The sequence below is a fragment of the Musca autumnalis genome, unplaced genomic scaffold (assembly GCF_047663935.1).
Source record: "Musca autumnalis isolate F117 unplaced genomic scaffold, ASM4766393v1 scaffold_3, whole genome shotgun sequence".
NCBI lineage: Eukaryota > Metazoa > Arthropoda > Insecta > Diptera > Muscidae > Musca > Musca autumnalis.
The window spans coordinates 66,109,216-66,131,585 of record NW_027411866.1 but is presented as its reverse complement, the minus strand read 5'-3'; the positions used below and the strand labels follow the sequence as shown (position 1 = coordinate 66,131,585).

General features: G+C 36.4%; 1 protein-coding gene across 3 annotated transcripts in view; it reads right to left on the bottom strand.

Moving 5' to 3' along the window:
* Positions 1–22,370, bottom strand: part of Rbcn-3A (rabconnectin-3 alpha) — a 696,059-nt gene that overhangs the window by 335,476 nt on the left and 338,213 nt on the right. For all 3 annotated transcript variants that reach the window (XM_073979377.1, XM_073979376.1, XM_073979378.1), the window contains 2 exons: positions 3,455–3,541; positions 1,030–3,132 (listed from right to left, as the gene is read on the bottom strand). In XM_073979377.1, the coding sequence (XP_073835478.1) occupies positions 1,030–3,132; positions 3,455–3,541 (2,190 nt within the window). The remainder of the gene's footprint in view (positions 1–1,029; positions 3,133–3,454; positions 3,542–22,370) is intronic.

Here is a 22,370-nt window from a genome sequence, read left to right as displayed (position 1 = left end):
GTAGAGGCATCCAGGCCAGCCGTACATGACCGATTGCCATTACCCACTCGTCAGCGTTCATACAAACAGCGCTCACAACAGAGAAGAAATCAAAGGTCGAATAAATCCCAAAACAATAAAGGGCAGAGGACGTCCAAGCAACAACATCAACCGAAACAGTACCAACAACACCGGCCATCACAGTAACAATGACCGACGTTCTGGCCATCGCTATCAACAGCAACAACGTCACCACCATAAACCCCGCAACAACCACAACAACCATCGCCAACGCAACAATCAGCCAGCTCACCGTGTTCAACATCAACGCACCCAACCCAAGGCAGTAAGCAAAAGCGTCCTGATGCCCGATCAGTTGGTATTATCCCAAGCCATCAAATCGTTGGCAGAAGTCATGTGTATCGCCTCATCAGTTGCACAAGTGCAAGGCCGGCGCCATGGACAAATTTGAATCATTTGCCATAATATTTTGAATTTTTAAAAATAATATTTGAATTTCTAATGAATTGCTATCAGTATATTCGTAGAGTAATTATAATGAATTATCCTAGCGTTAAGTATATGAATTATATTAAGCACTAAAATCCATTGTGAAATAAGTATTTTAGAACTAGTGGATACTTTCGTTAAATCTCTATTGGAATTGTATAAAACTCAACGAAGTAACCTAAAACTAAGCTTGCATTGTTATGAATCTAAAAACGATCTTCACTTGTTATCCAGATACAAAACGGTGAGCATCCTCTTCTCTTCCCTTTTTTAACCCTTCTCTCATTATTTTATAAATAAAACAGAAACCTACGTTTTATAACGTTTCTTGAAATTTGTTCTTTTCATTTCATGCTATTAATGCAATATTATTTTCCTTTCGGTTGGAGAATAATGTTGCTAATGTCACAAACATCTCATCCATATAAACATACAGTCCACTCGTCTCATTGGTGCTCATCTTGATTGGGATTTACTCCACTCATTTATGGTCAAGCCCTATTCAAACTTATATGACTAATTGATAAGTAAAAAAATTACCTTCATTATGTCCGTTGTGTTGTTTAGATCCGAAGAATCAAATTTGCAATAATTGCACAATTGTTGCAAAGCATCGACCTCTTTTTCCAGCCATATGTATAATTGATACCGCAATTGTCCTCCATCAACTTCAAAACCTGTGGCTAACGTTGACAATTCCTCCATGAGAATTTTTAAACAAGCTACGAATTTAAGCTGCTGGGCCATGATGTCGATTTTTTTCACCTTACTGGATATTGCACAATTTTCTTCCTGAACCTTTATAACGCTTGCATGTTCTTCATAATCATCACTATCATCATTCAAATTATTATCATCGTCTTTATCCCATTCAATTTTGAATTGATCGTCTTCTTTCTTTGTCAATGATACGGGGGTGCTCCAGTCTAATCCCGATGTCGTTGAAGAGTCAGCTACATCTGTTGATGTTTGTTTCCCCCATTCAATGATTCCAGTTTTAATTAATTCGTTGTCGGTGCTACTTGGTGATTCGAGTTCATCCATTTCAGTTGAATCTATAACTTTCGTTGGTAATTTATTCAAAACTTCCAGAGCTAATGCCGGACATCCCGCTTTAAAGTGGCAATGCGCTGTGGTAAAGTACAGTTGTCGTTCTATAGAACTAATTGAATCTTCTATTTGTAATTGTTTATCATTCTTTGAAGTCTTTACTATATCTCCAGAATAGCTGAATCCCGATAGAACCACATGTGATATCTTTTTTTCTTGAGCCGATATGGCTATGTTTTGTCGTACAAGCAATGGGTGTGTTCTAAGGTAAATGTAGAAATTGAACACATTCGGATTTGTTGATTGACTTTCAGATTTGAACATATCCTCTTCTTTAAAGGCAGGATGACACTGTCCAACTCCGGTAAGTAATAATGTATTTAAACTTTCCTGGTGTCTTTTTAGAATCCAATATGTCATTGATCGTAAAAACGGATCTGGGTGTGCCTTTTCGTAGTTGAATTTAATGGAGTCATCTTCACTTCCCAATACATGTTCGCAAAGCAGTTTTCTGTACGTTGAATTCGTGTTTATATCAACTTCCCCTTCGTACAGACGCGCTATTATAAGAGCTAATTGGAAGTCATCAAGTTTGTTTATACACACTTCAATTGCATCGTTAAGAGAATTTGCCAGTAAAAAGAATGCTACAGCATGATCAAAACGTTGCTTGCCTAACAAAACAAACGCATTTTTTAAAGCAGCTTTTCGCCATCTGTCTTCCGAGAAATTGTTTGCGAAAAATTGTGTCATTTTTTCATCTCTTTTCGAACGGAATAGTCCCCATACAATTGATTTCTTTTTCATAGCTAAATAATATATAGCGGCATCAAGAGGATCTTGCTTAAGTTGATATGCACATTTAGCTAGCTTTTCAACACATTGACGCAATATATTTATATTTCGAAGCCAAAAACCTACACCAAGATCTTTTAAGGTCGACCATTTAAGATCGCCTTTTTTGTATGAAGGTATTAAATTCAATAATTCCTCCTCACTCTCCGAGTGGAAGGCCCATACAATGTTCGAAGTACCAACGCCATGTTTTTGAAATTGCGTTCTTTGGTTTAATGGCAGACATCGTAGTAGGTATGTATAATGTTTCATTGCCAATAAAAATCTCAAACCGCAATCATCAAGAGAATCTGTTAAAGAATTGCCTGAAGTTTCCTTAGCTGTTGACTTTCCGGTTTCAGTGATAAACTTTTCTGAAAAATCTGTATTACATGTTGAAACTGTATCAGCCAATGCTAGAAGATGCATTTGGTCAAGGGAGGAAAGTCCAGGAAGATGTGTGTGTGTCAAGAGCCTTGAAAGAATTTGGCCCTGTCGAGGACCGAAATGTGAAATATTTTGTTTCTCTGGAATTGACTGGCGCCTATCCGATCGTTTGTATTCATTTTCATTGTCAAGAATATCATCTAAGCTATCATCAGCTGTATCCATTTCAAACAATTGATCATAATCTTTAGCATCCTCAGACAAAACAGTTCCTTGATTTGATGATTCCTTATCGGCATTCAAAAGTACCCACAATGGAAGGGGTGGTATGGAGGTTATTTCTGCATAATCCAGCATTAATTCCTCTGGTATCTGTAAAAAAAAAAACAAATTATAGAAACGACTGTGTGTTATTAGATTTACAAAACGTTAGTTAACACAAAGAAATACAAATGAAATATATTTAAAATTATTCGTTTCAGGCAGTCTAATTTGATTTGGCCTAATACTACACTTTTATCTAATAGTTCTAAATCATTCTGGCCATCTGATTAAGAACTACTAATATGTATTTCCAAACGTCACTTGCAAGGTTGCAAATTGAAAGGTTAATTACTTTTAATGCCTGCTAAAGGTTGCATTATTTTTGGTATCAAAACATGCTTTGGAGCTATGTATAATTGTTATTGTTTACCTGTGTGGTAGATCCTCTGTGATCTGGCTGTATTGTTGTGTCCGGGGCGTAACTTATAGAAAGTGTTCTAGATCTAGACCAAGACTTCTGCAAATAAAAGAAAAGTAGACGAAAACAACTTTATTTTATTTTTAAATTAAACAAATGTGCTTCCTCAAATCTTTAGCATTAGAAAAAGCTTTAGCACATATTTGCAATAAGCCACCAGTTGGAGGAAGTCGCATTATTATTTATATATTTGTGTTCTAATTATGTTTTATGTACTTGTTTCATAGGTCATTACATTTTATTATTTAAGTTACAATAATTTAAATTTTATTAATTTCATACATTATTCGACCTTAATATTGTTTGTTTTCGTAAATTGTCATTCCCACCCTGACGTACGCAGGTACGTTGGACACTTTTGCAGTGTTGCCTTACGTAAAAATTTTTTCGGACCAAAACTGTCCAAAATTAAAAAAATTCAACAACAAATTATGTCTAAAGGAAGTAGATGGGGAATTCGGGGGGAAATCCTATTGATGCTGTTCCTCAACAAAATATTTCAGTATATTTTCAGACTTTTTTTGGCTGACGGTTGCGGAGGTATCTCACTTTGAAAAAGTCGAATTCTATATGAAAAAAACTATATGCAAAAAAATGCCAATAACTTCTTTAACATTGGTCCAAATATTGGTATTGTTGAACCCAGTTCAACAAGTCCCACATGGAAACCTTCCCCTACAACATATTGACTAGCCAGAGCGTACGAAGAGCGCCAATACTTACCGCATACAACCTTTTTTCTCTCTATTTATCATAAAATTCCACTCATGTAGAGCGAACTGAGTTCCAATTTTATATACTCTACTACTCTGTGTCTGTAGTATTTAAACTCATTTCTTTCTTTGCTCATTATATATTTCTCTTTTTTTCATTTAAAACTGTATATATCTAAAACAAAAAAAAAATCATTTTTCATATAGCCATTACATATGTACAAATAACATGTAACTTTCCTGCTAAGCATACGTATATGAATTTTGAAGTCAGTTAAGTTTGTCAAGTTTAAGCAATTGGTCAAGGAGACCTTAAATTGAATAAAACTTTTAAACCGAAGTCTCAAGTGTTCTTTTTGAGGTTTCCCCACTCACGGGCTTAAATAAAAAGGGGGCAAAGGGAGCCCAGGATATGGTCCTTTACGAGCCTCCTAGAATTTGCTAGGAGCAGGAATTCCAGCGCAATCTACAGTCCACATTGAACCTCCTACTTGGTGTTAAGAAAAGTTTGCGAAACTAACTAATCGGCTGAAATCTCTTGCAAAAGTTTCTCCATATCATACACAACAATTGTGTCCATTTTCTATCTCAAAGAGAGGCAAAAATCCATCAAATACCTAAAAGTACGAAATCAACGCATGCTGGAAGAAGACGGTTGGTCATAACGGCAAAACCACCAGCAATAATCTCCACGAGGGAACGAACGAACAACATCCATGTAAATTGCTTATCTAAAAGAAGGTAACAACGAACCACACCAAAATAGTAAATAAGAATAAAAAAATTACACTCTCTCATAAGGTTGAGGAACTTAATGAGAAAATACATACAATGGAATGTAAACAGATAGAAGTAAACAAAATAGAAAATGAACTTCATTTGCTTAAACAACAAATCTCTCAACAAGAGAATCGCAATGTCTCTACAAACATACGTCTTTGTGGAGTTCCTTACTCTCAAAATGAAATTTTATTTACATTATTTCAAAATATATGCTCGTCAATAAACATTGTACCTCCATCAATTAAATCGATACAACGCCTAAAGCCACTTAACAATACGAACACCACAATAAATGACGGTGTAATTCTGGCAAAACTTTTTCCACATACGAAAGAAACAATCTTCTCAAGGCTGTAAATGTGTATAAAAGGCAAAACAAAACACAACTTCGTTTACGTTTATTTGGCTTTGACACCGATATTCCTTTCTACGTAAACGAGGACCTGACGAGCGCGAACTTTAAAATATTAAAATCTGCAGCTTCACTGAAAAAGAAAAAGTTTCTGTCAACAGCTTTCACATTACGCGGGCTCGCGTATATTGTCTCTTTCGTTCATCTCCCCAAAACACAAATCCTCAATCAGCTGTTCCTGATAATGTCAATTAATCGTTATTCCTGCTCTCTCCCCCATCTGTCCGCAACGTTGCCACTAATGATATTTTCGCATTGCCAACCGTCCAGCACTACATCGGTGTTACCATTTAATATCCATAGTATCAATATATATACACTTAAAAAAATAATGAAATAACCATAATACAATTTTTTAATATGTCAAGGAACAGTATATTAGCCAACTTGTTTATTTGTTATTTTTTAATACTGTTGAATGTTAAACATTATCATTTATAATTTCTTTTATTAACTCAAATCTTGCCACATTACAATTTACCACGCTGCAGGTATTTGTTGCTATCATGACTGTTATATTTGAATTGCGAATATATATATATATATATACAGAATTTCAGCAATTATGTAAAATTTTCTATATTTTATAGATTTTGATGCCCTAGATGGAGATAAGTTCTACTAGTTTAAGGCTATAATATTGCTAAATACAGAAAGGCCAAATTCCTATTCGTTTCTCAGATAAAGGCCTGATAAATGCAAAAAAGTGTAGATTTAGCCCGGTTTAGATGAGGCCATAAAATCTGAACTGGATCTGACAGGACAAAATCCTACTAGGGTTTTTGTAGTCTAAATAGGTACTATCAAAAATGCATACAAGAAGTTGTTTGCATTTTCAGTGTTGCATAGTGTAATCATATAAATAAGCTAATATTTAAAAGAGATACAAATTATAAAAGATAGAAAAGATTTAAAACACGAGAAATGCATAGACAATTTAAATTATCGAGACAAGAAGTAACTAAGTCTATTCAAAAAGCAAAATACGAATACTACAGAGACAAATTTTCTACGGCTGTAGATAGCAAAAGTAAATGGAAACAAATTCGGGAGATTGGCATTGGCCAGAATTCGCAAACTGTTTCAAATGCTGATGTTGACATCGATGATCTGAATAAGACGTTTGTTAGTCATACCATTGTAGACAATAGAGGAAATGTGTATGCAAATTTGAACACTGTACGGGTTGAGAATTAGTTTTCCTTTAGATGCACCCATCAGGAAGAAGTTTTCTCTATATTCCAAGAAATAAAATCTAATGTTGAGGGAATGGATGGTATAAACCCAAAGCTTTTGAGAATAATGCTTCCAAAACTGTTGCCTTATATAACATATGTATTCAACTCCATTCTTACAAAATCTGTTTTTCCTGATAGTTGGAAACAAGCAAAAATCGTGCCACTACCCAAGCCAAACAATGATTTTCGTCCAATATCTCTGTTGCCACTTATATCGAAAGTTCTGGAGAACATAATGCACAAACAAATTAATTACTATGTTGCTGACAATAACTTGTTAACAGAACGACAATCTGGATTCAGAAGTAGTAGAAGCTGTGTTACTGCTCTTGTAGATGTCGTTGATGACCTCAGAAGTAATATGGACAAAAAGAAAGATTCCTTCCTTATATTGTTAGATCACAGTAAGGCATTTATAACTGTAAATCACAATATATTGTTACAAAAGCTTGAAAAACAATTTAATTTTTCAACTTCTGCCTGTCGCCTTATTGATTCATATGTCAGTAACCGTACGCAAACTGTCTATCTTAACAAAAAACTGTCTATCTGTTAACAATGGTGTACCGCAAGGATCAGTCTTGGGTCCATTACTGTTTTCATATATATAAACGATCTGCCTAAAGTACTGAATCACTGCCAATTACATATATATGCAGACGATGTGCAGTTGTACATTGGTTTCAACCCAATAGATATACGATGCACACTACAGAAGGTTTATGATGACCTACAAAGAGTTAACATATGGGCTTAAAATAATAATCTCACGATTAATCCATCAAAATCGAAATGCATTCACACAACAAAGCATAAACAATTCCTAGAAAACTGGGTGATAAATGGTTCAATAATCGAATATGTAAGCTCTGCTTGTAATCTTGGGGTAGTTATTAATGATAATCTTTCATGGTACATGGAATGCTGAGAAACCTTTGGTCAGTCCAAGCCACAACACCTCTGTAGATACGAATGCTACTAGCAAAGACCTACCTAATACCAACACTTTTGTATTCAATTGAAGTTTTTTACAGTTGTGATGTTCCTGATCATCATAAACTAAAGGTTACTTTCAATAATATAGCAAGATATGTCTTTAATAAAAAACGAAGTGACCGAATATCTGATTATGCTTATAAAATCTTCAACATGAGTTTCGAACATTACCTCAGTTACAAGAGCCTTGTATTTCTACACAAAGTTATAACGAACAATAAACCCAGATATCTATTTGAAAAACTGCAATTTGCAAGCTCCAATCGAGGAAAGAAAATAATACAATTTAAATTCAAAACTTCCAAGTCTAAAAAACAGTTCTTTATCCCAACAATACGTCTTTGGAATAACCTCCCCACAAATATGCAGAAATTAAGCAACAACTTGCGTTTTAAAAACGAGTTAAAAAATACTACAGTACAAATCATTGATAATTTTTTTTTCCTTTTACTCAAGTATTATTAATTTTGTTTAAACCTTTAAAATTTGCTCTACTGTAATCAGAATATTTGTATAACATAAACCACTAGCACGAATCTATAAGAATTTTGTTATTCTCAATGTGCTAGGCTTAACCAAATAAATAAATAAAATAAATAAAGGTGGAATTTGGTAAGTACGTGTGTATTATAGGGTATTTTTATAGTAGTGATCAGAAAAAAAATGAAAACGCTCTAAGGCTCACAAAACACCAACAAACATCAACCTCTGATCTTAAGTGTTCTCTAAGAATCGCAAATTAACAAAAGGGAAAAGACTCCAAAGTCCCTAACAAATACACGATGGCGACGGCAAAAATATAATTTGGAATATATGCATTTTTTCGCGATGAAAATTAACCTTCTGTGTGGAAACTGAATATGGCAATTTCCTAAAAATAACTAATCAGCAAGTTAAATATATTCCGCGACGAAAAAAGCCTAAAACCACTTTTTTAATAAATTCCTTTTCAAATTTAACGGACTTTCCCTTAAATAATCATCGCTTCACAGCAACCACCTTTGGCACATGTACACGGGTATTCATAATCCCCAGCTTTCGTACATATCACACACCGCCAAATTGACAGTCAACCACAACAACACAAACGCCAGTCGCGAAAGGCAAAGAAAAAAGAAAAGAAGCGCACAAACGATCATTAATTATAATACCGAGGACCCGAAAGTCCCGGGCCACACTACAGTAATTTCACTGACATTGTGATATCAAATTATGCGTCTCTAGATCGACGTCCATAGTAGAGTAAAATCATAAAATTGCTGTAGTGGGGAATTCGATTTAAAAACACCTAATTTCATGAAATTTTTTAATGAAATTCACGCTAGTGTGGACCGGGACAAAATAGGAATTCGAAACACGGCAAAAAGGAAAAGTTCACAAAAGAAGAATTTAAAAGTGGTTGGTGCGTGGTAAATAGTAAACGTCGCGGTTCTCTTCGCGAACAAAAAACCATAGCTAAAAAGAATACAAGTGCAAAAACATATTCATAAAACCCAACAACGAACCCCGTTTACAAAAGAAGAATTTAAAAGTGATTGGTTAGTGGTAAAAAGTAAACGTCGCAGTTCTCTTCGCGAACAAAAACCATAGCCAAGAAAGAATTCATGTGCTAAAACATATTCATAAAATCCAACAACGAAAACCGACATTTTACCGGCATCAAGCAATTTCAAGGAGAAATATTTTGATGAGTTCTAGTTTAGTGCACTCAAACGGTCTCTTCTACTACCACCAACAACAACAGGGTAATTGTGATAGATAGGCACATTACATTAAATGCTTGCTAAATATTATTTACATGCACTCAAACGGTCTCTTCTAACACAAACAACAACAGTGTATTTGTGGAAGATAGGCACATTACATTAAATACTTGCTAAATATTATTTACATGGCTTTATAATTGCATCGCACTGGCTCATTGAGTCCCGTTATAATTTTTGCCTTCTTCTGTGTGTTTTGGAGCGACAAGGTTAAACAGGGTTGCCACACATTGAGAAATACTTAATCTCGCCGGGGAAGGGAAAACGGCCAATTAATTAAATAAAAATCATAGACAATAGACATAAATAAACGCGAATGTGGAAAACAATTAAAAATTTTTCTATGCTAATTTATGGAAAACTGTTTCTACAGGGAAAATTAAAATTTTATTGAAAAGCAAACATCGCGAATAAAGGAATTTTCGAGACTTTTTACATGAAGTAAAATCAAATAGGGACTTTTAACCTAGCAAATCAATCAAAACTTTCTATGCCAGTTTATGAGAAAATATTCTACGGAAAAAACCTTTTATCAAAGAGCAATTATTGAGTGATTTTCGAAACTTTCTGCCTGAACCAAGGCCAAATTAAGGGTTTTCGGTGCGAGCAACCAATTAAATTTCCTGTGCTAATCTACGGGAATTTAAAGGAAAATAAAAACAACAAACAAATCGAGCGAATTTTCTACGAGGAAAACACAATCTTTTTACCACCATTCTCTACGTGAAGGCCAAAAAATATTTTTCTCAGCTTGAGAATCAGTTGAAAGTGTGTGGGTGAGGTTTTCATTAATGAGTAATCAAGGAAACTAGGCAAATCATCTAAACACCGTCCTAACAGATTTTTGCAAAACAATTTAAAGCGTTTGATTAAACTTCACAATAGTACCTTCCATCTTTTCGATTGTACAGAACTGCCTTCCTCTACGAGAGAAATAATTATTCAAGCAATCAATCCTGAAGACGATGGCTACGAGAAGAAAGTTTCTTTTCGACTACCACCAGGTAATCTACTTTTGCAAACAGTTCGAGAAGCGTGTAACGCCCTTAAGAACCGGCACGAAAAGAAAAGAATATTAGTGAACCAACAAATGAAAAAACTATTCAGTACTCCATCTGTTCAAAACGAGTCTCCTAAATCAATTAGACAAGTTCTGAGTTCAGTAAGCGACAGCTTAGAAATTGTCAAATCCTACAACATTCCGGTAGACAATTGGGATCCAATTATAATCCACTTGGTTTCCAAAAAAATTTCAGACGATACTCTGCGAGCATGGGAAGATTCATTAAGCAATCACAAAGATTTACCTAAATGGAGCGAAATGAAGGGCTTCTTGTCAAAAAGTATAGACAAATTAGAGACTTTTTTGGATTTTAGAAAACCCGTTGCGAGAGACAGCAACGGTTCCAGATAGCAGTCCTTTTACACACAATACGACACCGACAAAACTTCGAATTTCTGCAATCAATGCAACCAAACGCATAACTTGATGCAATTTAAATATTTCAAATCCGTGTCTTTACAAGATAGAATCAAGTACGTAATGACTAACAAAAGATGTCTAAATTGCCTTTCACTACATCATTTCAAACCTAAATGTGGCAGTACTAAAAAATGTAATATATGCAATCGTCAGCATCATACTATGATCCACATCGAGAAACCCGACGAAAACTCAAATGCTTATTTCACCAACGACCACAATATAGATCCACAAGATACAGAAGAACCAGCACCAAATCCAAATTCCTTTACGAACATGACAAACCAACAAGAAAAAGTTCATACATCAGGTTCAAATACCAATGAAACGACTATTCTTCCAACAGCACTTGTCAGTATTTCACACTGTGGTGAACTTTTTCCCATTCGAGCGCTTCTCGAAAAAAAGTTTCATCACCAAGCGAATCCAACAAAAGCTTGCAATTCCACTCGAATTTAAACGCTCTAAAGTTTCTGGCTTTGGGGGAACAGTAGTTAGCAGTTCCCAAGGGAAGTGTAGATACTTCTACAATCAACCTTCTCCAATTTTCAAATTCACATTGAAACACTTGTGGTATCTAATCTCGCTCATCTTTTGCCCTCGCGGCTTATAAAAACCGAAATCCTCGACAAAATACAACATCTGAAATTGGCCGATCCGCACTTCTATAGACCTGGGCCCATAGACATGATCATCGGCAGCGACTATCTCCCATCCATAAACCAGAAAGGTGTTCTAGACGATATTGGGAGGGGTATCGAGGCTCGTCAATCTCACTTTGGTTAGTACTTGTCAGGCCGGGCAGAAGCCCAATCTATAAATACGTTTTCAGACACGATTGCTCTTCAAGAGCAACTTAAAAATTGTTGGGAATTGGAAGAAGTAGATAGGCCCCCAACGCAATTGGAAACCGATTTGTTGTGCGAAGAGTATTATACAAAAACAATTTTCCGCCGATCCGATGGGCGTTATGTAGTACGTCTACCATTCGAAAAAGAATATTCAAGCGACATCTTCCTAGGCCTCTCGAAACATACGGCAATAGCCCAATCCCAGCAAAATGTTCGATGCCAAAGATGCCATTCAATCATGGGTGAAAGTGATCTGGCATGCCATCTTTTTAGCATCTTCATCGATGGATTTTGTATGAGCGTGGACTATTCTATTCATTTTTGGATCCAAAGCATGTCATTTGCATCAATGCTTTGACATGCAATTTTCACCAATGCTTTGGCATGTCATTTCCACCAATGCTTTGGCATGCCATTTTTACCAACCCTTTGCATTACGACGAGAGTTTTAACAACGTTGGTTGTGATTTCAGTCTCCGACAACATCAAGCCTATTCTAAATAATTAATCTTATATATTTAAAAATTGTGTATAAATAAAAAGACAAAATTCATTTCTATAGAATCGATGGAATGGTTTCAAATGCTGATAAAAAGATCGGGTCTTTCACACTTCCTTTGCATTGGTTCAAATGCTAATGAAAAGATCGGATATTTCACGTCTTCGTATGAACCAATGCAAAAGATGTCATGAAATCACGTCATCGCATCGAACCCCTTCCTTCAAATTTTGCTGGGATATTGTAGAATGGAAAAGACTTTGAACAAAACCACATCATGCGGTAATCCGTCCCGACGACCAGATACGAGTTGTCTTCAACGCATCAAAAAAATTAACGAGTGGGTTCTCCTTGAATGATGTCTTACACTCCGGACCGGTTTTACAGCAAGATATTATTAAGGTCTTACTAAATTGGCGATTCTACCAGTTTGTTTTTAAAGGCGACATACAAAAAATGTATCGCCAGATATGGCTACACGAAGACGATCAGCCCTTCCAAAGGATTTCATTCCGACCTTCTCCCGCAGATCGTATCCAAACATTTCAATTAAAAACAGTAACTTTCAGCGTCAACGCAGATCCGTTTCTGGCTATCGGCACGCTACTGCAACTTATTAAGGATTGCAAAGAGAGCTATCCAAAACCCTCTAACATTCTAGAAAATGAAGTATACGTCGACGACATCTTGTCTGGCGGACACTCTCTCGTAGAGACAAAAAATAAACTAGACCATCTCCTCAAAGCCCTCGCCTCAGCAGGATTCCCAATCGATACATCCTCCAATGTAACCAAAAGACAAATAATGTCGGTCCAATTGTAATAATAGCCAAAATGCTTATGCAAGACTTATGGGAAGAAAAATCAAGGTGGGATGAATGTGTAGACTGGCATGAACCGCGCACATTTGAACCTACAGATTTGAAAAGCAAAAATGTTTCAACATTCCACGTGGAAGCCGAGGTTGAGGACATTATTGATCGATTTTCCTCGCTAAATAGATGTCTACGAACTCTATGTTATGTTTTTCGATTTATCAGGTCATGCAAAAAAAAAAAAAAACAACATACTTAGATCTTATTCTGCGAAATGAAGAAATTGAATTCGTACAAGGTCGAATTATATTCCTTACACAGCAGAAGAGCTTCTTAAAGGAAATTAAGCGTCTCGAGAACAATCGACCCTTAAACAAATCAAGTAGACTTCTCACGGTAAGTCCCTTCTTGGACGACAATCGTGTACTGCGTGTGGGAGGAAGACTAAATAATTCCGGTCTCAAATTTTAGGAAAAACATCTAATTGTCATACCCGAAAAATCCAAATTCGCCGAACTACTAGTCCTGTTCACACATAAAATATTGTTACATTCTGAACGCCACATAATGATACGTGCTATTCGAAAGGGCTTCTATGTACCCAGAATAAAAAATTTAATTCGAAAATGTATCAAGGGCTGCAAACTGTGTGTCATATTCAAACATAAATATCAACATCAAATTATGTCGGCCCTACCGTCCGAAAGAGTGCAGTTTTCGTTACCGTTTACACACCGGCGTCGACTTCGCACGGCCATTTAATATGCGCACTTCGAACATCCGAAATGCGAAAATAGTAAAAGGATATGCATCTGTTTTTGTATGCTTCTGCACGAAAGCTGTTCATTTAGAAACCTGCTCCGAATTATCCACGGAGGCTTTCATTGCCTGTTTCAACAGATTCACTGGCCGACGTGGCCTCCCCAAAATCATGTACTCCGATAATGATCGAAACTTCGTCGTCGCAAGTAACAAGCTTCTAAAGGAACATCACCAATTCCTCAAGGACGCCGAAAAGACAACGGTAGAAAAATACGCAACCCATGGATTTAACTGGTCTTTCATCTCTCCCTATGCACCCCTTATGGGCGGCCTTTGATAGGCAGCAGTCAAAAGCATGAAGCTTCATTTGAAAAAGGTCGCTACTAATCACCACTTCACATTTGAAGAGTTCACCACCCTTTTGGTAAAATAGAAGCAATACTCAACTCCTGGCCCTTATCCGCATTATCGGAAAATCCAACCGAGCTAAATCCCCTGACTCCTGGGCATTTCCTACGAGGAGCGCCCATCAACCCATACCCGGAAGTTTCATCCAATATTCCAGATGAAAGAATTTCTCTTCTAAACCGCTGGGAACGCTTGAAAGCTCATCTTCACATCTTCGCACAACGATGGAAAAACGAGTACGTCACGGAACTACAACTTCGAGCAAAATGGAAAACAAGGCAACACAACATAAAATTAAATGATTATGTCATCGCCAAAGACGATCTTTTAGCGCCTACTGAGTGGCGTCTCGGTCGGGTAACAAAAATATATCATGGTAACGATAATAACGTCCGCTAGTCGAACTATTAACTCAAAACGGCACAATTACCCGACCAATCGTCAAACTATGTCTCTTACCAATGCGATACAATTAAACCCCAATCAACTCTTCCACACCGTACTGATTCACACTATCTTCCTCTTTATTTATAGATCCTCATGGTCAGATGTCATTTGTGCTCCAGCAGCCACCAGCTGAAATATTGTCAATTCTTCGTAATGGTCGGCCCATAGCTTCGCCGTCGAACCGTGGAAAAGCATAACCTGTGCCTCAACTGCCTCGAGCACACCCACACCATCGATGCTCGCGAACGCCCATTCAGATGCCGTTATTGCGATGGAAATCATCATTCAATGCTCCACCTACCAGAAGCCAAACCTCTTGCTGCCCATGATTGCTCTCCGACACCCTATACCATGCAATCGTTCACATTGATGCTACCAAATCGTTCCACTCCACAAACATTAGCAACGCCATCAGCACCAACCGTATTACCTAATCATCCAACAATACATGACGCGTCCATCCAAAAACGACGAATCCCTTGGCCTGCTCTTCTGGCTTTAAAGGACACTGCGTCGTTGCTAGCATCACTGCCATTGGCCACATCTATAAACACACTTTGTCAACGCACAGTTCAGGTGCCCGCCTCCGTGCACGTGATACCCATGATCCGCACCATCGTTTCTTACAAGGGTCATGAACAGGATCTAACCCTTATGATTGATAGCAATGTTCGCCATTCCTAAATCTTATGGAGAACCGCAAAGAACTTTCGAGACTTCCAACCACAATTCAACCCGTCCGGTGATCCATATGGCCGGTTTATGGTAAAAAGTTTTGGTCCCACTATGAATAAAATTAGGTTTTTTGGATACGGGGCAAGTTAAAATATGACGAATTTTGACAGCATTTTTGATATTTGACAGCTTTTAGAGCGGTTTGCTGTAGTTCTCCATGCAGAAAAACATAAATGCTGGATCGAGATCCAAACTTTATAATATATCAGATGGATTAACCCACGATTTCAGTGGATAATCTTGAGATTTAAGTCCTCCTCAACAAATCTATAATTTTGCATTTATCGTTAAATTTTTCGCACAGGTAACTCCAACAACCGATTTTACATATAAAAAGTTTAGTCCGCGTGGATAAACCGTTTATCTGGATTCTTATTGATTTTCTGTTTGACAGAAAAACAAAATTTTTCATGTTTTGGGTAAATACCGGGTAGAATCTCATCTATACATATGACTACATATTCCGTCTAACAGACCAAGCAGACATGCCAGAACCGATTGGCGACACTCGGCTTCGTGCCCATTGCAATCGTTTCGTGCGATTAGCCCACGAAGACTTCCACAACGTTACCCACGTGGACATTGTCCTCAGCCAACGATTCTGGGATAAAATCAAGCAAAAACAGGTCATTAAAAGTAACGATCACACCCCCGTAGCGCAAGCAACACCTTTCGGATGGGTAATCCACGGATCGTGGGAAAGCTGCTCTTGTGCCCGGCACGAAGGAAAACCTTCCGTGTATATGCAAAAGTGAGGCGGGAGTATGTTGAACCCAGTTCAACAAGTCCCACATGGAAACCTTCCCCTACAACATATTGACTAGCCAGGGCGTACGAAGAGCGCCAATTCTTACCACGTACAACATTTTTTCTCTCTATTTATCATAAAATTCCACTCATGTAGAGCGAACTGAATTCCAATTTTATATACTCTACTATTCTCTGTATCTGTACTATTTAAACTCATTTATTTTTTCGTTCATTACATATTTCTTTTTTTTTTTTCATTAGAACTGTATATATCTAAAACAAAAAAATAATTTTTCATATAGCCATTACATATGTACAAATAACATGTAACTTTCCTGCTAAGCATACGTATATGAATTTTGAAGTCAGTTAAGTTTGTCAAGTTTAAGCAATTGGTCAAGGAAACCTTAAATTGAATAAAACTTTTAAACCGAAGTTTCAAGTGTTCTTTTTGAGGTTTCCCCACTCACGGACTTAGATAAAAAGGGGGCAAAAGGAGCCCAACAGGTATTTTTATTTTTCTTATCAGCTATCTAATAAAAATAGTCAAAAATTGCACTGTGGGCGTTGATAAATTTTTTTTTTTCATTTCTATTCCTTATTTATTGAATCTTTCATAAAATAAAATGAAAATAACAATAAGTATTCAAATCTTATCCTAACATAACTTTCTTATGGGGTTATGCCAATGCATATTCCCCACTTGTTTTTCGCATTTATGTTTATTTGCAATTTTTATTTTTTCACTCTCCCTACGTTACGTGGAGTGTATCTCTTCTTCTTATTCGATGGTGTCCTTCGAAGTTTAACAGTTGACGAGCCAGTGGATTTGGATGCACTATAAGTTTGGCTTTGTAAGAATTGCAGCATTTCTGTATTTCTTCTTCTATTTGTAGCACATTAAGATCTTTGTGTATATTCGCATTTCGCATATACCAAGGAGCACGCGAAATTGATCGTATTGTCTTCTTTGCAGTTTATTGATATTTGAAGCACTTGCTGTTCCCCAAAGTTGGATTCCGTATGCCCATATAGGCTTTGTTATGGCTTTATATACCAAAACTTTATACGACAAGTTCAAATTAGATCTTTGTCCAATTAGCCACTGCATTTGGTTGTACTTTAGTTTAATTTTAGTTAATTTAGAGTCTATGTGTTGTTTCCATGTAAGCCTACGATCCAGGTGAATTCCTAGGTACTTCACTTGTTCGTATTGTGGTATTTGCGTATTGAATATATTTACAGTAGGACATGACTGTTGCCTTAACGTGAATGTTGCATGGCTACATTTGTTTGCATTTACAGAAATTCTCCATTTGCTTAACCAATCTTCTAACAATTTAATGTAAGATTGTAGGTTATTCGATGCCTCTCTGGGATCTTCGTGTAGGCTGACGAAAGCAGTATCGTCCGCAAGGGTGGAAGTATGTATGTCAGAACTAGTTGGCATATCATAAGTAAATATTACATAAAGGAAGGCGCCCAGAATGCTTCCTTGAGGAACGCCGCACAATGTCGCGAGTTCATATTAACTGTGGCCAAAAATAGAAGGAGTTGTCTTAGGTGCATCAATTTTGGTACACGTACCTATTATTGACTTACAATCTTCAGGACAAAAAATTGGGTTGGTCGGTCCACGTTTTGATATAGCCCCCATAGAACCGTACCTCCCGATTTTCGGTATTTTGAATGTTTTAGACACAATGACCAACCGAAAGTATTCAAATTTTGTGGTTAGTCTTCGGCAGAGGTATCAAATATTCCAACAGAGAATTGTGGGCTTAGGTCCACGTTTTGATATAGCCCCCATACAACGGTACCTCCCGATTATCGGTATTTTGAAGATTTTAGCCTCATTATTACACCGAAATTGCTGAAATTTGGTATTTAGTCTTCATAGCGGGCATTATATCTTCACCTTGAAATTTGTCTGCATAGGTCCACGCCTTGATATAGCCCCCATAGGATGGTACCTCCCGATTTTCGGTATTTTGGAGGTTTTAGCCTGATTAGCACACCGAAATGGCTGAAAATTGGTATTAAGTCTCCGTTGGAGGACTTATAACCTTCCACCAGAAATATGTCGGTATAGGTCCTCGTCTTCCTATAGCCCCCATAGAACCGTGCCTCCTCCTTTTTGGTATTTTGAGTGTTGTGGCCTCAATATCCACCCGATATAACTGAAATTTGGTGTTTAGTCTTCATATTGTTTGTGAGCATATTGAATATATCAAAATCTTGTCTTTATATATGAGAAATTTCATTTACAGTATATATAAAATGGCCGATATATCGGGTTCCAAAACGTTTTGGGATATATATCGGGTACTGTCGAATAGGTATTTTTATTATCTATCGTATGGTTTATGTTGCTATATGGCACGTGGAGCCGTTCCTGAGAAACTCGCCATTTACTATATGGGGCCCTTCGGCATATATATAAAATGGCCGATATATCGGGTTCCAAAACGTTTTGGGATATATATCGGGTACTGTCGAATAGGTATTTTTATTACCTATCGTATGGTGTATGTTGATATATGGCACGTGGGATACTTGAGGCGGAATAATAATTCACACTCAAATATCTGCTTAAATATTAATAAAATGTTGGCATATTTTATGTAATATTATTAATTAAGCATTTTTGCATTAAATTAAATTTAAATTTGTTTAATTTTTATTATAATTTAATGTGATTTTATACTTAAATTCGTCTTTTTTACCGTAAAAAGATTTTCAGTGTTGGTAAGCGTCTTAATCAAAATGGGCAGAGACGCTGGAGTTGTTTACGAATTTATTTTCACAGACATTAACATGTTTGCTGTTATGTTATCACTCCCGGGTTTTTTGTTGGGATTTAATGTCTTTAAGTGTGATGCGAATTGGATTTTGAACTAGATCTTCAATCACAGGTTCAGGCGTCAAAGATGTACCTTGGTTTGGGGTGAACACCGTTTCCAAATACGTTGAAAAGTTATTTAATTTTTCTTGAGAATGTTTCGCCCAATTTCCATTTGGTAGTCGTATAGGCGATTCTCTTGGAGTAGGACCGTTCATGTTTCTTGTTGCTTCCAACAAACTGTAATCCGATATTTCAAGTGGATCCAGATTTTCTAAATATTGTGCTATATTTCGTTTTTCCAACTGTTTTAGCGCAATTGACAGTCTTCGTTCGCATATTCTAAGATTACTTTTAGAAGCAGGAGATCGAAACCTTTGCCATTCTCTTCGCGCATTTCGTTTTTCTGTTATGAGTAACTGTATGTGTCTAGGATGACTATTTGTGTTTTTTACGTAATTCTTTTGTTTTGGTGTTGCAGCTTTGACGGCATCATTAACAATTTGAGAAAACATTTCAATCGCTGAATTTATTTCATTTTCGGACCTTAATCGTATACTTTGCGGCATGTGTGCACTAACATATTTCTTGTACTTCATCCAGTTTGTATATTTTTGGGAGAGAGTATCTGTCATATTGTGCTGTATTGCTTCGTATAGGGACAAAATGGATGGGGAGTGGTCCGACGATAGGTCAAAGGATGAAAGTATAGTTATGTGTTCCCGTATGTAAATCTATCAGATCCGGTTTTTTGTTTAAGTCAGAGGGCCAATCTGTTGATTCTCCACCTGAAATAACGTCTAGTTTCGTAGACGATATTGCGTTTAACAACTGCCGTCCCCTGGGAGTGATGAGTCTGGAGCCCCAAAATGTATGTTTGGCATTATGGTCTCCCGCTACCAAAAATCTGTTACCAAGCGTTGAAAAGAACTCTATGAATTGATCCTTGTTAATCTTATATCTCCGAGGACAATATATCGCCGAAATTACTAGATCTGTTCCTGCAATTGAAATTGATGTTGCTTGGATATGATCAGTTCGATATTCTGGTAATGAATAGTGTTTTGTTTTGTTGCGTATAATTACCGCAGAACCGCCGCAGGCCCTTCCACTCGGGTGATTTGTATTGTATGTTGTGTATTCATTAATTCGGAAGCAGTTTTTAGCTCCGAAATGTGTTTCGGATACAAGTAAGATGTCGATGTTATGGGTATGACGGAAGTTGTTGACTTCATGTTTATGTTGGCTTAATCCGTTTGCGTTCCAATAGCATGTTTTTATTGGAATCATTTTTGGTTTAACAAAAATTGCATTAAGATGCTTTGATTTCGCATGAGTTCTTGCATCATGCTTTGGAAGTTCGTCATGAAAGTATTCTTTGTCTCCATCAGCTGGTTAATAGTATTCTCGATTGAGGATTTTGGAGGAATAGTTTCAGTATTTCGTGTAGCATTAGCATACGACACATTTGGCAGACTAGGAATGTTACTGGATGAAGAAGGGATGTTTCCATTCGTGCTGGGGGCGGGGTTAATTGTTGGATGTGTAGTGCAATTTGAATTTTCCGGGAATGTTCGGTGTATTCTTTGCCATTTTTGTGTTCATTATGTACTTAAAAACTGGGCAGCCTCGGTAATTTGCAGTATGATTTTCTCCACAGTTGCTACATTTTTTAAATTTAGGTTCAGTTTTAGGGTGGGGACAGAAGGCGGATTTGTGTACGTCTCCACATATGACACATACTGAAGGCAGCCTACAATAAGTCTTTGTGTGTCCAAATTCTTGGCAGTTTGTACACAATTTTCGAAATTTAATATTTAAAATCAATTTTTATCAATGATTGTACCCTTCGATTTTCTTGATTTTTTTATATATCCTCAGCATTTATGCTAACGAGAGTATATACACTTTCATTCGGGCAATATGTGTCTCATCGAAATAATGGTTTTAGACTCCAAGTATGTTTGGACGAAATCCGTTTTAGACAATTTGGAGTTGATTTAGCCATGTACGGCTGGCTGGTGCTCATGATAACTCTCGATCGGATCAACCGATTCGGTCCAAATTTTGGCTTTCGTCTTATTTGGTCCAAACTTAGTATAAGTTCGAAGATGGGTTATATCGGTCCACTCCTTCAGGTACGACGATAACTCATGAAGGGAGGGACCGATTTGGTCCATACTACACATCAGTTCGAAGATGGGCAATAACGGTCCACAAATTCCGGTATTTACCCCCCTCCCCCCCATATTTAAAAATGTCACTAAAATTGTATACACGATATCTCTTTAACCGTGAAACCAATTTGGTCCAAACTTTGAAACATTTATTATTTTACCAAAAAATTAAATGTTACTTTTATTAACATTTGTTTTATTTAGGAATTTATATTAAACATCTTAAAAACTTCCTCATTTTTTTATTTTGAAAATGGTTAGTTACCCATCGTTTTTTCCTATTGAACAATTTATAAGCAAACATTTAAACAACAGGGAAAAAGCATCATGTAATTCTGTTCCACTAAATTATTTGGAATATCTTTAATTTTAATACTTGAGACTTAATCTTCTTGGGCTATAAGGTCTATTTTTAATCAATGAAAAATAAGATTATTTATTTCATTTTTCTACCCGACGCACATTGTGGCAAGATTCCAAAAAAAATGGAGATTAATTCAGGGAAGCATTTGAGTGATCTAATGTTAATATTTTTCGAATGTTTACACTTCAATCAATATAACGGAACACAGTTTTGTTGCAAATTGAGTGATTGGAGAGGTATATTCGAAGCCCTCATAAATGGGTACCATAAAAACCATAAAGTGTTTTTACGGTTTTGCCTTCATTTCTTATTTGATGAATTCAAAATCTTCTAATATGATAAATTATTGGTTAAGCTAATATTTGGCAAAAAATTATTTAGTTAGGTCAATATTTTAGTGTAGCTCCGATACAACGGTATCTCCCGATTTTATGTATTTCGAGGGTCTTGACCACATTTTTACATTTATCTGTAAATTAGGATTTATAGTTCTGAATGCCTAAAAATTCATAGCGTGAAAATTTGTCAATATATGTAGGTCAATGTTTTGGTATAGGCCCCATATAGAGGTGCAGTCAAATTTCGGAGTTTTCGAATATTATATGCATATTTTGCAACTAAACTGGTTCAAATTGTGAATTGTACATTTTGAAGGATTGAAAATATTTCTATCAAACATCATCTCTATATATTCTCGTTTTGGAATAAGCTACATATAAAATATTCCGATACTTTTTTTAACTCTAAATACTTTTCAAAAATATGGAAAATGGCTACATTTTAAATTAATTTTTAATATGCTTCTAAACTTCTTTTGCCATAAATATGTTT